At 44.2% G+C, this 13006-nt stretch overlaps 1 protein-coding gene and 1 pseudogene across 1 annotated transcript in view; both read left to right on the top strand.

Moving 5' to 3' along the window:
• Window positions 1-9288: 9288 nt before the first annotated feature.
• The window catches only part of TF (transferrin), a 66869-nt gene continuing 63151 nt past the window's right edge, over window positions 9289-13006 (top strand). The window contains 1 exon segment of the mRNA XM_006883422.1: window positions 9289-9331. Coding sequence (XP_006883484.1) covers window positions 9289-9331 — 43 coding nt within the window.
• Window positions 10607-10835, top strand: LOC102867103 (annotated as a pseudogene).

Genomic DNA, 13006 nt, shown 5'->3' with positions numbered 1-13006 from the left:
GAAAAAGAAAGCAAACCAAATACAGTCTGTTTTTTCATTGCAACAAACCAATCAATGTCTGTTTTAGAGCCTTTATATTTTCATGAACATTTTTTAAAAGTATTATCAATTTCCACCAATATATATAAAATACTTGTTGATCATTTGGGAGGGCATTTATTCTATGAATCAATTCAGAATTGATATTTTTACAATACTGGGCCTTCCAGGAAAACTTCACGAACTAAAAAGCCTTTCATTTCCTTAGTTGTTGTTGCTATGTGTTGTTCAGTGGGAGCTGACTAACAGTGGGCCCTCCAGCGGGTTTTCAGAGGCAGTAAATGCACAGGAGGAGACTGCACGTCTTTCTCCTATGGAGGAGCTGGTGGCCTCGAACGAGCTGTCTTTATGCCGACAGCACAGCTCCTTACCACTAGACCAGTAGAGATCCCTTCATTTACTTAGCATCTCTTCAGTTTCTCTTGGGAATATTTGTTCCTAAGCATTTACTATTCTTACGCTATTTAAATAGTATTTTTCCTGGGTTGTTTTTTTTTATCCAAAGTGCCACTCTGTACATCATGTTCTTACGTGTCATCTAGTCACCTGTAACTCATAGCAACCCTGTGCATATTACCTGTGAATCCTGCTCTATTCTGAGCCAATCTCATCGTTTCAGACAGACTTAATCCCATTTCTCCAGTCACTGAGACAATTAATCTCGTTCTAAATCTTCCCCTCTCTCACTGTTCCACAACCCTTCCAAGCATGATGTCCCTCTCGAAGGACTGATTCCTCCTGGCCACATGCCCAAGGTTTGTGAGACAGAATATCAAAATTTGTGTCCACGGAGCAACCCAGTTTCACAATTTCGCAGTTTCTCTGACCTGTTGGTTCTTCTGGCAGTCCATGATATGTTCAACACTCTTCTCCAGCACCACAACTCAGAGGCAACAATCCTTCTTTATCATTCTTAGTTATTGTCATGATGGATGGAGAAGAGATTGAAACTGTCAACAGCTTCATCTTACTTGGATTCACAATTAACATCTTTGGTACCAGCAGTCAGGAAGTTAAGAGATGTATTCACTAGGAAAGTCAGCAGTCAGGGACCTCTCCAATTCTTGAGGAGTATTGATATCAGTTTGAGGATTAAAGTGCATCTGATTCAGTCCATGGTCTTTTTGATCACTTACTGTGATTTGATTACTTGCATAGCAGGTAATTGCTGAGACCATGGCCTGGATTAGGTGCACCTTAGTCCCTCCAATTAACATCATTGCTCTTAAGTACTTTAAAGAGATCCCTGACAGCTTATTTGCCCCAGTACAATGCATCTTTTGATTTTCTGACTGCTGGTACCAAGAGTGCTGATTGTGGAACCAAGCAAGCTGAAGTTATCAGCAATCTCAATCTCTTCTCCATCCATTATGAAGCTGCTAATTAGCCCAGTGGTGAGAATCTTTGGTTTTTTGATGTTGAGCTTCAATCCACATTAAAGACTAGTCTTTAACCTTCTGCAGCAAATGCCTCATGTCCTCTTCAGTTTCTGCAAGCAAGGTTGTATCATCTGCATAACACAGACTGTTGGTGAGTCTTCTTCCAATCCTGATGCCACATTCTTCCTCATAAAGTCCATCCTCCTGAATGATCTGTTCTGCATATAGTTTGAAAAGGTGTGGAGATAGGACACATCCTTGAAGCACAGCTTTCCTGATCCTGAACCATGCAGAGTTTCCTTACTCTGTTTCGACTACTACTTCCTGGTCCAACTATAGGTTTCACATGAGCACTTTTAAGTGTTCTGGGATCCCTATTCTTCTCAAGGTTAAACACAATTTGTTTTGATCCACATAGTCAAATGCCTTTGCATACTCATTGAAACACAGATAGACATTTCTCTGGTACTCTCTGTTTTCAGCCAAGATCCATCTAACATTGGCTATGATGTCACTAGCACCACAGCCTCTTCTAAACCCCGCCGGCACATCTGACTGTTCTCTGCTGATATACTGTTCCAGTCATTTCTAGATAATCTTCAGCATGACCTTGCTTGTGTGTGATTTTAGTGATATCGTTCGATAATTTCCACACTCCGTTGGGTCACCTCTTTTTGGAATGGGAATAAATCCAGATCTCTTCCAGTCAGTTGGCCAGGTAGTTGTCCTCCAGATTTCTTGGCATAATCTGGTGAGTGCATCCAGGGCAGCTGACTTGTACCTGCCCTGAGGCAAACCTTGTTGGATGATTGAGGAAACCAGAGGCTTCTTCAGTTTGTACGGCTGAACTGAAACCAGGACTTTTACAGATTAAGGAATTGTGTTTTGCTATAAATTTAGCTTGGAACTGCTGGACTTGGGAACCTGGACTTGTAGTGCGAGATATTCTTTGCCTCTCCCATTTCCCAACCTCTTTCCCTAATAAACCCCACTCCTGGTACCACAACTTTGAGTAAAGTCTGTGAGTCAACAATCAATATGAAACCTCTCACTGCTGGTGTATCCCTTAAAGGCACCAGTCGGGGTGGTGGCACCAATGAGGCTGGGCTATGGGCTCTGTCTGCTTTCTGCTCTGGGGCTGTGAGGAGCTCTGCTATTTTGATTCCCTCTGCCTCTTTCAGAGACATGCTCATGGCCCTGTGTCCCCATGTCCCATTTTCTCCTCCTCTTGTACCACTGTTATTCTTTCTAGAAGATTCTGACAAAAGTACTCTTTATCATAGTAAAGAAGTGTCTCAGAATAACTTTTCTAAGAGATCTTATTATGAATGGTTGCTGAATTTCTACCAATAGATACAACAGCTAATTTTAAAGTTTACCAGTAGTAATTTTTTTTTGTTAGAACAAATCAGCAAAATAAAATTCCAGTTTATTGTTGGACAACATTGTTTCAACCAGTAGTAATTTTTAAATGTCCTGCCCTTTAACTGATTGATAGAGTCTCAGCTTTTCCTTCTCTTTTTAGTCTGTTAATAAGCTCAACTACACTGATTGATGTTTCCAAAAACAACATGAATTCTTGGACTAAACTCAACTTGGTAATGATTTACTATCCTATTTAGGTATTACTGGATACCGTTTGATGATATTTTCTTAGAGATTTTTAAACCGTAAATTATATCGTCATCATTTCCATGACCACAATATCTGTTTTTGTATTTACTTTTAGAGTGCTCAGACTTCTATTAGCTGGAAGATTATGTGTAAGATTATGTGTAAGACTGATTTTATTTATTTTTTTAATATTTGATAGAATTCCTTGGTGAAGTTAGATAGGCAATTCTTTCACATTTTCATAGGAAGTGAAGGGGAATCTTGAGAAATTGCTTTGTCAGGAATTCCTGAGCAATGTAATGTAGACAGTCAACCCATAGCTGACCCTCCCGCAGGTTTTCGGAGGCAGTAAATGGCATAAGTGAAGACTGTCCCTCTTTCTCAGACCCTGGAGCAACTGGTGGATTTGAACCATGGGCCCTTGATTGAATTGACAGCACAGCTCCTTACCGCTAGGCCACCAGAACTCCCTAATAAAGACAGAGACGGTATCGAATGGCCTGGAATTTTCCTTAAAGACCCTGCCCTTGTGTCCCACTTGCTCGTCATTCTCCCCCTCAGCCAGCAGGCCTGCAGGGAATCTGGCGTAAGGAGCATGAGCCCCGAGGACGACCTGTCACCCCCCACCCCCTGTTGTCCCAGATACCAGTTCAAAGAGGGCCTTGGTGATGGACAGAGGGCACTGAGTGGGCGGAGGCTGAGAGGCCCAGGAGGGGCTGCAGAAGCTCTTTGTTTGCTCTATTTCTTGGTAAATTGGGCAACATTTGGATACAAATATTGTCTCACAGGGCAACTGGTCAGCTTTCCCAGCACCCTTGCACGTACACACACTTCCAGCTCTTTCTACAGTCCTCGAGCTGAGATTGAAGTTTCATCTGGTATGGGGGTAGATTGAGTCACGATTGGGATCGATCTGCCGCTAGACGCTCTATTAACCTTTGTCTCTTCCTCTCTGTCCTCTTAGCCTCCTTTTTCTCTTCTGAATAAATAAAGAGAACCATGTCAAAGAGGCGGCTATGATTTAGAAAAGACTGGGGCTCAGAACGTTCCGGGACTGCACCAGAGTTCTGTGAACATTGGCCTGTGGCTTTACTGTTGGCTTCACCCCTGCAGGAGGGTGAAGCTGAGCTTCTATCTCATAAGGGCTACTATTAAAGGTGGCATCCTGTGCTTTGGAATTCTCAAGTAGCTGTGTCTGAAAGGCATCCTTTCCTTCCATCGGGGCCTAATAAAGCCAGTCCACGTCTGAGGTCTTGCTCTATGGACATTCAGACCTGCCTCAGATAGACCAGCCCTTCTTCAGAAGGAAGCTCTCATCTGTACATCCGATAACACAGACTATGATTGCTCCCTCAGTGTGGGTCCTGAGAAGCCCCTTAGTCTATGTGCGGACAGGTTTCCAGGAAGGCAGCACCCTTTATGCAGATCCATAGAATAGGGTGGTATTAATAAATTAAGAATTATTCACGGGAGCTCTGGTAGCCTAGTGGCAAGAAGGTGCACTCCAATCCCAGAGGTACATGGTTCCAATCCACCAGATGCTCTGCTGGAGAAGGAGAGACAATATCTTCCTGTACCAGTCAATCTGATTTGACGGTACACGCACAAAAAAATAAAATTAAAAAAAATTTATTCAGACACATGATACAGCTCTAAAAACTTGACATCCTGGGCTTCCAAGCCTGCAGAAGTGGTTTGGACTGGTTAACGTTTGTTTTGTCCTCAGACCTTGTATAGAGACCGCTCTATAGTCATGCATGCAGATTACTATAAGCTGTCTGTTTACCAGAAAAGGAAATGCATCTTTCCTGAACTAGTATTTGTCTTTTGAAACTGCATTTCTCTCAGCCATATGTGAACTATGCTTTCACCTGTTTGTTTACTAGGAATTGTATGCAAATTATCCTTTTGAATGGAAGAACCATGAGACTTTGAACCAGAGATATTAACCTGTTAAGTGGATTAATATCTAACCCAAGTATAAAAGTCAATAACCATCGTTAGACAAGGAGATCTTTTTTGAGGGAATACTCGCAGCTCTCCCAGATCTGTAGTAAAGTACTTTGGATGCTGCAGTCTGTCATCTTGGCTAGTGACTATTGTCTTCACTAACATGTATGCATATCAAAGGGTCATACCCACACTTACCAGCTCACCTCTTAACCTATCTGGGCCTCACTCTCCTCATTTTATCTGTAAATCGGGCACACTGAGGCACCCGCATAACAGGGCTGTGATAAGCACTGAGTAAAACTCTGTATGGAAAATAGAGTGTTTCCTGGCACCGCACGGTTTCAGAGTTAAGCAATATGAGTGGGAACAGGACTCCAGTGTCATTGCTCATCTAGGAAACAGTTTGCCCCAAATCTCCATGGACATCTATCTGCCTCTTCCCCACGCGTGGGCATGTGGGCTTGGGCCCATCTGTGCTATCTGTACTAGCTGGACTTCAGGAGCACGCACGCTTGTACACACACACACACACACACACACACACACACACACACGACATGCGCCCTGCTCTCAGAGATGGCGAAGAGGCCTCTGCAGCTATCTCTGGGTCTCTGGCCAGATGTGAGCAGAGAAGGTGGGAGCTCCCATTCTCCTATCTGGAGGGAATTTTCTCCGGATCTCACTGGATGATGTGCCGTCATCTGATGCCTGTTGTTGGTTTGTAAGCACAGCACCCCACTAAGGGCACAGCACACGGGGTGCTGGGGTGCTGGTGTGCAGAGGGGTCAGCCTGGCCTGAGATCCTTCTTCATTAATGAAGGGTTCAGACTCACCTGTAGCCTAGTCCCTGGAGTCGTCCTCAGGAAAGGTTTGACAGGGTCTGGAAAGACAGAACCACCACCCAGTGAATACGGAAACCTACCAGGCCTTCTGCTGAACTTCCCTGTGTTTGTGGCATTAGCTCAACATTTTAACAACTTTCCTATTTTCTGGCAGCCTGAGGAGCTTCTAGAAGGTCTTGGATAAATGCCACTGGAATATGTGACTGTCTTCTCTGGACTCGTCTCCCAGCCCTCCCAACCTCTGACATCTTCCCTGCAACTTCTGGATCCCTCCTCATGACCAACATATAAAGACAGACCATACTTTCTGTGCCACTAAGATGCTGGGTTTCCCGTGACACAGTAGCCCACGGGAAGGGGAGGCAGGAAGAGGAAGATGAACTGCCACTTGACCCCACTGGAAAGGCAGGTGCTGGTTTTGGTGGCCTCAACATGGCCTGTGGGAGCTTTGGTGGCTTAGTGGGAAGAAGCTGCTCTGAAATCCCAAAGACCTGCAGTTCAAATCCACCAGCTGTTTTGTGAGAGAAAGGTGGGCAGTCTCCTCCGTGAGAATTACTGCCTCTGAAAACTCCTTAGAGTCAGCTATGAGTCAGTTCTGACTCGACGGCACACCACAAACCACAACAACAGTGAACAAGAGCAAAGAGATGGCTCCTCAGAGGCAAAGTGTTAGATATAAAAAAGGAGTACGAGGGCGGGAGGGAGAGAAACAAAGAAAGAAATTGGTTCCAAGAAACGAATAGGCCTTATTGTGGGGTCTGAGAGGGACGCCAAGTGACCCAGCCTAGCCGCATGGCATGTAGACAGGATCCAAATGACACCTGGGCAGTTTGGGGGGTTTCCTTTTTAAAGAAGTCCTGGGGAGGACTAAGATCATACTTCTTGGAATTTGGCATGTTAATTTAGCTAGGTTTTAGCTTTTGTTTGTTTTCTCAAGCTCAGACTTTTATCAGGATCCATTGTTTGGTCTGGTCCTTGATGTGACCAGCTCAAGGTGTTATTAAGTTTCTCAGGAAGTGGTCAAGCTTGGGGGTGGTGGGGCAACTGCCATATTCTCCCTTCATTAAGAAGGTGAAATTTCCTCTCACATATGTTAGGCATACTGTTAGTAGGGGCTGGTACTTGGGAAAAAAACAAACAAAAAAAAAAACAACAAACCCCATCATGTTGGGAAAGAAGGAAGGTCAGAAAAAGAGAAGAAGGGATTGGCAATGGGCTTGAACATACCAGAGGTGGTGAGAATGGTGCAGGATACGGCAAGGTTCAGATCTGATGTTCGTATGATTGCTATTAACGTCAAGAAGACAAAGATTCTCACTACAGGGCCAATTGGCAACACCTTGATGGACAGAGAAGAGATTGAGGTTGTTACCAATTTCAGCTTGCTCAGCTCCACACTCAACATTCTTAGCACCGGCAGTCAGGAAATCAAAATAGGAATTGCACTGGGAATGTGTGCTATCAGGGACCTCTCCAGAGTGCTGAAGAGCAATGATGTCAGTCTAGAGACTAAGGTGCGTCTGATCCATAGTCTTCGCAATTACTTGCTTTGCATCAGAGGGATGGGCAATGACTAAGAATGACAGAAGAAGACTTGATGCTTTTGAGCTGTGGTACTGGAGAACAGTATTGAACATACCATGGACCACGAGGAGAACAAATAAGTCTGTCTTGGAGAGGGTAAAATCAAGTTTCTCTTTGGAGGCAAGGATTTTGAAGCTCTATCTCACATACTTTGGACATGTGGCCAGGAGTCCTTGGAGAACATTATGCTAGGAAGGGTGGAGGGATAGTTCAAGAGAGGAAAACCTCAGATGAGACGGATTGACTGGGTAACTGGGGTAATGGGATTAGGTGTGTCAGAGTCAGTGAAATTGGCTCAGGACAGGGCAGGGTTCAGAGCTATGTTCATAGGCTCGCTATGAGTTGCAGGCAACTTGATGGCACATAAGCACAACATTTGAAGCATGGATTCACAGCTCCCACAAGGAATTCCTTCCTTGAGATACTAATTCTTGATCTGCCAGGTATCAGAAACAAAGGGTCATTTAACTATCAGTATATTTCATTGTTGGGGCTTGCTGAAACTGAAGAGGACCTGAAGCGCCTGCTGCAGAGTGTCAAGGACTGCAGCCTACAATATGGATTGAGGCTCAATGTCAAGAAGACAAAGAATCTCATCACTGGACCAATTGGCAGCATCAGGATGGATGGTGAGGAGATTGAGATTGTACACAGCTTTAGTTTGCTTGGCTCCACAGTCAACACTCTTGGCACCAGCAGCCAGGAAATTAAAAGGCGCATTGCCATGGGAAAGTCTGCTGTTAGGGACCTCTCCAAAGTGCTGAAGAGCAGTGGTGTCTCTCTGTAGACTAAGGTGCGTCTGATACAGGCCATGGTCTTCGCAATCACTTGTTATGCATCAGAGAGTTGGGCAATGACCAAGTAGGATAGAAGGAGAATTGATGCCTTTGAGCTGTGGTGCTGGAGAAGAGTATTGAGAATACCATGGACTGCTAGGAAAACAAACAGATTTGTCCTGGAAAGGGTTAAACCGGGTGGCTCCTTGGAGGCAAGGATTCTGAGGCTCCGTCTAACATACTTTGGACATGTTGTGAGGAGAGACCGGTCCTTGGAGAAGGACATCATGCTTGGGAGGGTGGAGGGACAGCACAGGAGAGGAAGGCTCTTTATGAGGTGGATTGATTCAGTGACTGGGATAATTGGGATGGGAGTGTCAGAGACAGTGCGATTGGCACAGGATAGAGCGGAGTTTAGGGCTGTTGTACATAGGGTTACTATGAGTCGCAAGCGACTCGACGGCACATAACAACAACAACATATTTCATTGTTACTTATCCTTTCAATAATTTCTACCCCTTGTTCATGGCTGAAATACGTATAATAGATAAGTGAATCTCTGACTGTGAGTCTGGCTTTATTCTCCTAACACATTTGACTGTTATCCTCAGATCCTGGTCCTTTTTGGAATCTGGGGAAATGAATTCACTTTCCACTTGGGGTCTTCTGGTGTCCATATGTGGAATGAAACCGGTAGAGGCACGTCCCACTCTGGGATCCTGAGATTTGGAGGCAGCACAAGCCCTGCCTATGAACTCCCTTTAGCCACATTCTTGGCCCAGAGCTAGCCGCAGTATCAAAGGATTGACAAGATTTGGTTTGATTTCATTTCCTTTCTAGTCAGCATTTTTATGGATTCCTGCCTGAGCTGTCCGGGGACTCAGGAAATGAGGTGATCAGCAGGGGTACAGAAGAAACAGGGAGGGAGAGGCGGAGAGGCGATCACCGATTGGGTAACCGTGTTGTGCAAACATGGAGAGGTCAAAGGCTGTGCCTAGCTGACTCCCCAGGCGGAGTATAAAGGGTCTGGGGGCCCTGGGAGAGGCAGCACAGAACCAGAGTCCATCTGTGCTCGCTGCCCAGCGCCACAGACCGGGAGGATGAGGCTTGTCATCAGCGCCCTGCTGGCCTGCGCGGTCCTGGGTAAGTGTGGTCCCACAGGCCGTTGGCCACTTGCTGTCCTACACTCCGTGGGGCATCCAGGCACAAGATCTGTGCATCATCTAATTGTTGCTGGAAGCCTTTCATTAGCCTCCTCCACTGTTTGAGATCTTTTTTATCACCGCCTGGCCAACTGCTCCTTGGGGTGCCTTCCCAAGCTTCCTGTTCCCTTTACCCTGCTGTCTCCCCTTCCTTCTTGGTCTTCTCTGTGTCTTCCTCCTCGTCCTGGCCCAAAAATCTTGCAGCAACTCAGTGCAACCAGAACATGAGAACAATTGTTCCCAATCACAATTTACCAAACCCTGCCTCGCTGCCCCTTCCAGCCTGCATCCAAAGCCCCCGGTCTGACTCTGCCTTCCTGGGCAGTCTGATCTCTACCCTGTTGGAGCCCTTGGCACAATTGGCAGCTCAGTGAGAAGAGACATGCAGCTGGGTGGCTCAGAGAGTGACGTCTGGGCTTTGATGTCAGACTCTTTGGGTCCAAATTCTGGACTCATCACTTGCTGTGTCCCAATATAATATGAGAAATAAACACCAACTTACTTATGTTTAAAGGACTCTGGTGACTTAGTGGTAAGCTATGCTGCCATCCCAAAGGCACATGATTCGAATCCACCAGCTGCTCTGGTGCAAAGATGGGCATTTCCTCGCTTTGCAGTTGAGTCGGCTGGAGGTGGTTCTGACTCCATGGTACACAACAACAGCAACAACAACTTGCATGTACTTGCTAATCTGTAGTGAACAATTTCAAATGGGTTTCGCTCCGACTTCCTGTGTGGAAAACATGAATCTATCCACGACAGATTAGCCATAAGCACAAAGATACATGTATACATAGTTTACAGGGTAATCTGACACTGCCCACCACTTGGAGGGCTTCTTTGCACCTCCAGCCCCAGCCTGCATTCATCTAGTGTGGTCAAGTGAGGGTTAAATGAGCTTCCTGGATGCCCAGAGGGTATAGCACCCCCAGAGACCCCAGGTCTGATCACTCCTTGAAGAAACCTGACAATGTCTATCCCCTGGTAAGGAACCATCTTCCTTAGTCCTCCCTAAACCACTATAGAAAGAAATTGGTGGCGGCGGGCGTGCGAGGCGCGGGCTGTTGTGCTCTGGGCTCTCGCCTTTCCCCTTCTTGGCGGGTGGAGGAGGTCGAAGCGGTGCTCAAAGCGCTTCCCCGCTTCCTTTCCCTCCCGGCGACCTCCCTCGGCCCTCTCCTCTTGCGGCGCGGACTCTCAAGTCCGCCCCAGCCCGGATATGGCTCGTGGGCAGCAGAAGGTTCAGTCTCAGCAGAAAAATGCCAAAAAGCAAGCTGGACAAAAGAAGAAACAAAGCCATGATCAAAAGGCTGCCGCCAAAGCTGCTTTAATATATACCTGCACTCTCTGTAGGACACAAATGCCAGACCCTAAGAACTTCAAGCAGCACTTTGAGAGCAAACATCCTGACTCCACTTCCTCCAGAATTGGCTGACGTTCAAGTATAAGGTTGTTTACAGGTGAATCCGTGACACCTTTGACTCACTCTTCTACTGTCTCAGACCTTAGGTAACAAACCTGCAGCTGCTTTTCTAACAAACTGTTGATCAGCAAAAATAAAGGGGCTACAGAAACACTGTTCCCTTTTGGGCTTCATTGTAAAGACAATTCTGTGTAAATGTACAGTTGACTCTGATTTGGAAATCCAAAAATCAATCCATCCTTGTTTTAAAAATTTTTATTGAAGCTTTTTTATCTTAAATTACAATTGGTATTACCGGAGTTATTCAAGATTTGACCAATTTTGCATTGACAGGAAGATTGCAATGATTTATGTCTGGGTTAATTCTCAGAACCCTCTTCTCTTTTCTTTTCAGTGAGCTGCTGATTTTGGGAGTTGACTTTGTGCTGGTTCCTAAAATCAAAGACTCTGTGTAGAGCATGACTTCAGGATGAGCTAGAAAGTATTACTCTAGACCAATACCTCATTCTTTTAAATAAAGCTATGGAGAAGTGGGTTGGTTCACATAGGTGAGGTCACTCTTACCGAGTTAAGAGAAACTAAATTAAGAGGTCCTCTAATTTGCTTTTGTCATATATTAACCTATATGAGCAAAACTGCTGTGTAACAGGGTTTTTCCCCCTTACACAATTTAAAGTGAACATAATAGGAAGAACACTCAAGTATTTACTGGAGATTGCTTTAGAACCGAAAACCTGATCTTGTGGATAATAAAATGCATTCCCTCTTTCTGTTGTAACTCCCCGCTGAGTTTGTTTTATAGCTGTGCATATTTTCTAGCCACCTTGTCTGTCTTCACTGTAAGTTTGAGATATGATAGTTCCAAGGAAAACTTCCAGGAATGAGTTTCTTAGCAAGTCCCATTCTGAGACCCTTACTTTAAAGTACAATCCTTTTGTTTTATGTATTTGATTTCCCAGGTTTCAGATTTAATATTTCTTATTGCCTAATATTTGTAGGTTGCCAGAACATTAGAATTTTGCCTAATTTCATGTAGGTATTACATAAGTTCTGGTTAAATAACAACTTAAAAACTTTTAAAAAATGCTTTCAGCTTATGTATGTTTCTGTTTAATAACAAAATAATTTAAAACTCTTCATAAATTTCTGTTCAGTTTTATTTTTTACTCCACTTGTTTCTATGGCTGTAAATAAAAATTCTTGGTTCTTGTACGTAGCCATTTTTAATAAGCAGCTGAAGACACCATATTTAAATTTGTTTCAGTGATAGGGAAAAAAGCTGCATTTTTCTTGCATAAAATAGTTCTCCTACTTCACATGGAGATGATCATTTTACTATTTTGAGTTGTATCTGCTATAGAAGGAAAAAGAATTCTTAAGCATCCTCATTTAATATGAGATTTTTTAACAGATCATAACAAAGTTCATTATACAACTCTTGTGGTGTCTTCAAAGACTTGATAAAATAGACAGAGAAAATTGGTCCAAGTGTATTCTGTATTCCATTAGCTGTCAAAAGGAACGAAGTTAAGATCCAATTTGTTTCCATTCTCTTCATGTGGAACTACATCCCCGTGTTTAACTGACACACTGGGGTTCAGATGTGTGTTGTACTATCTTATTAAAGAAGAAAATAAAGCTAAACTAGTCCAAAAAAAAAAAAAAGAAAGTAAGAAAGAAATTGTCCTTGTCTACCCTCCTGCCATTTTTTTGTGGGTTTTTTCCCTCTTTTTGTGTGCTGTCAAACTGGATCCGCCTGGCACAGGCAGAGAATACCCCCCCCCCCTTCCCCAGCAGAGCATATGGTAGGGTCGAACCATGTACCTTCGGGATTTTGGTGAAGCTTCTTGCCATTAGGCCACCAGAGCTCCCCCACTCCTGTCATTTTGACCTTCTCCAGGCATGGTCACTTGGTGTTCCTCTCAGACCACATAATAAAGGCCTGCTCATTTCTCCGGGACCAGCTTCTCTCTTTCTCTCTCTGGCTCTCAACTTTTTTTCCTACCTAACAATACATTTGAGCTCTTTTTCCCCTTCAATTTCTCCCAGTCCTTCATTCCTTGGGAATCTTCTTTGTTGAGTGATTTTTTTTCTCCCCACATAACCTTTTAAGTTTTATCTGAATTTACAACCATTCAGTTGTGTTTCTATTATTTGAAATGCCAGTATTTCCTTGAAGAATATATATGTTTAAAT

Source organism: Elephantulus edwardii, unplaced genomic scaffold (assembly GCF_000299155.1).
Source record: "Elephantulus edwardii isolate Elephantulus edwardi_28Jun2011 unplaced genomic scaffold, EleEdw1.0 scaffold00027, whole genome shotgun sequence".
Lineage (NCBI taxonomy): Eukaryota > Metazoa > Chordata > Mammalia > Macroscelidea > Macroscelididae > Elephantulus > Elephantulus edwardii.
This window is presented reverse-complemented; position numbering and strand designations above follow the sequence as displayed.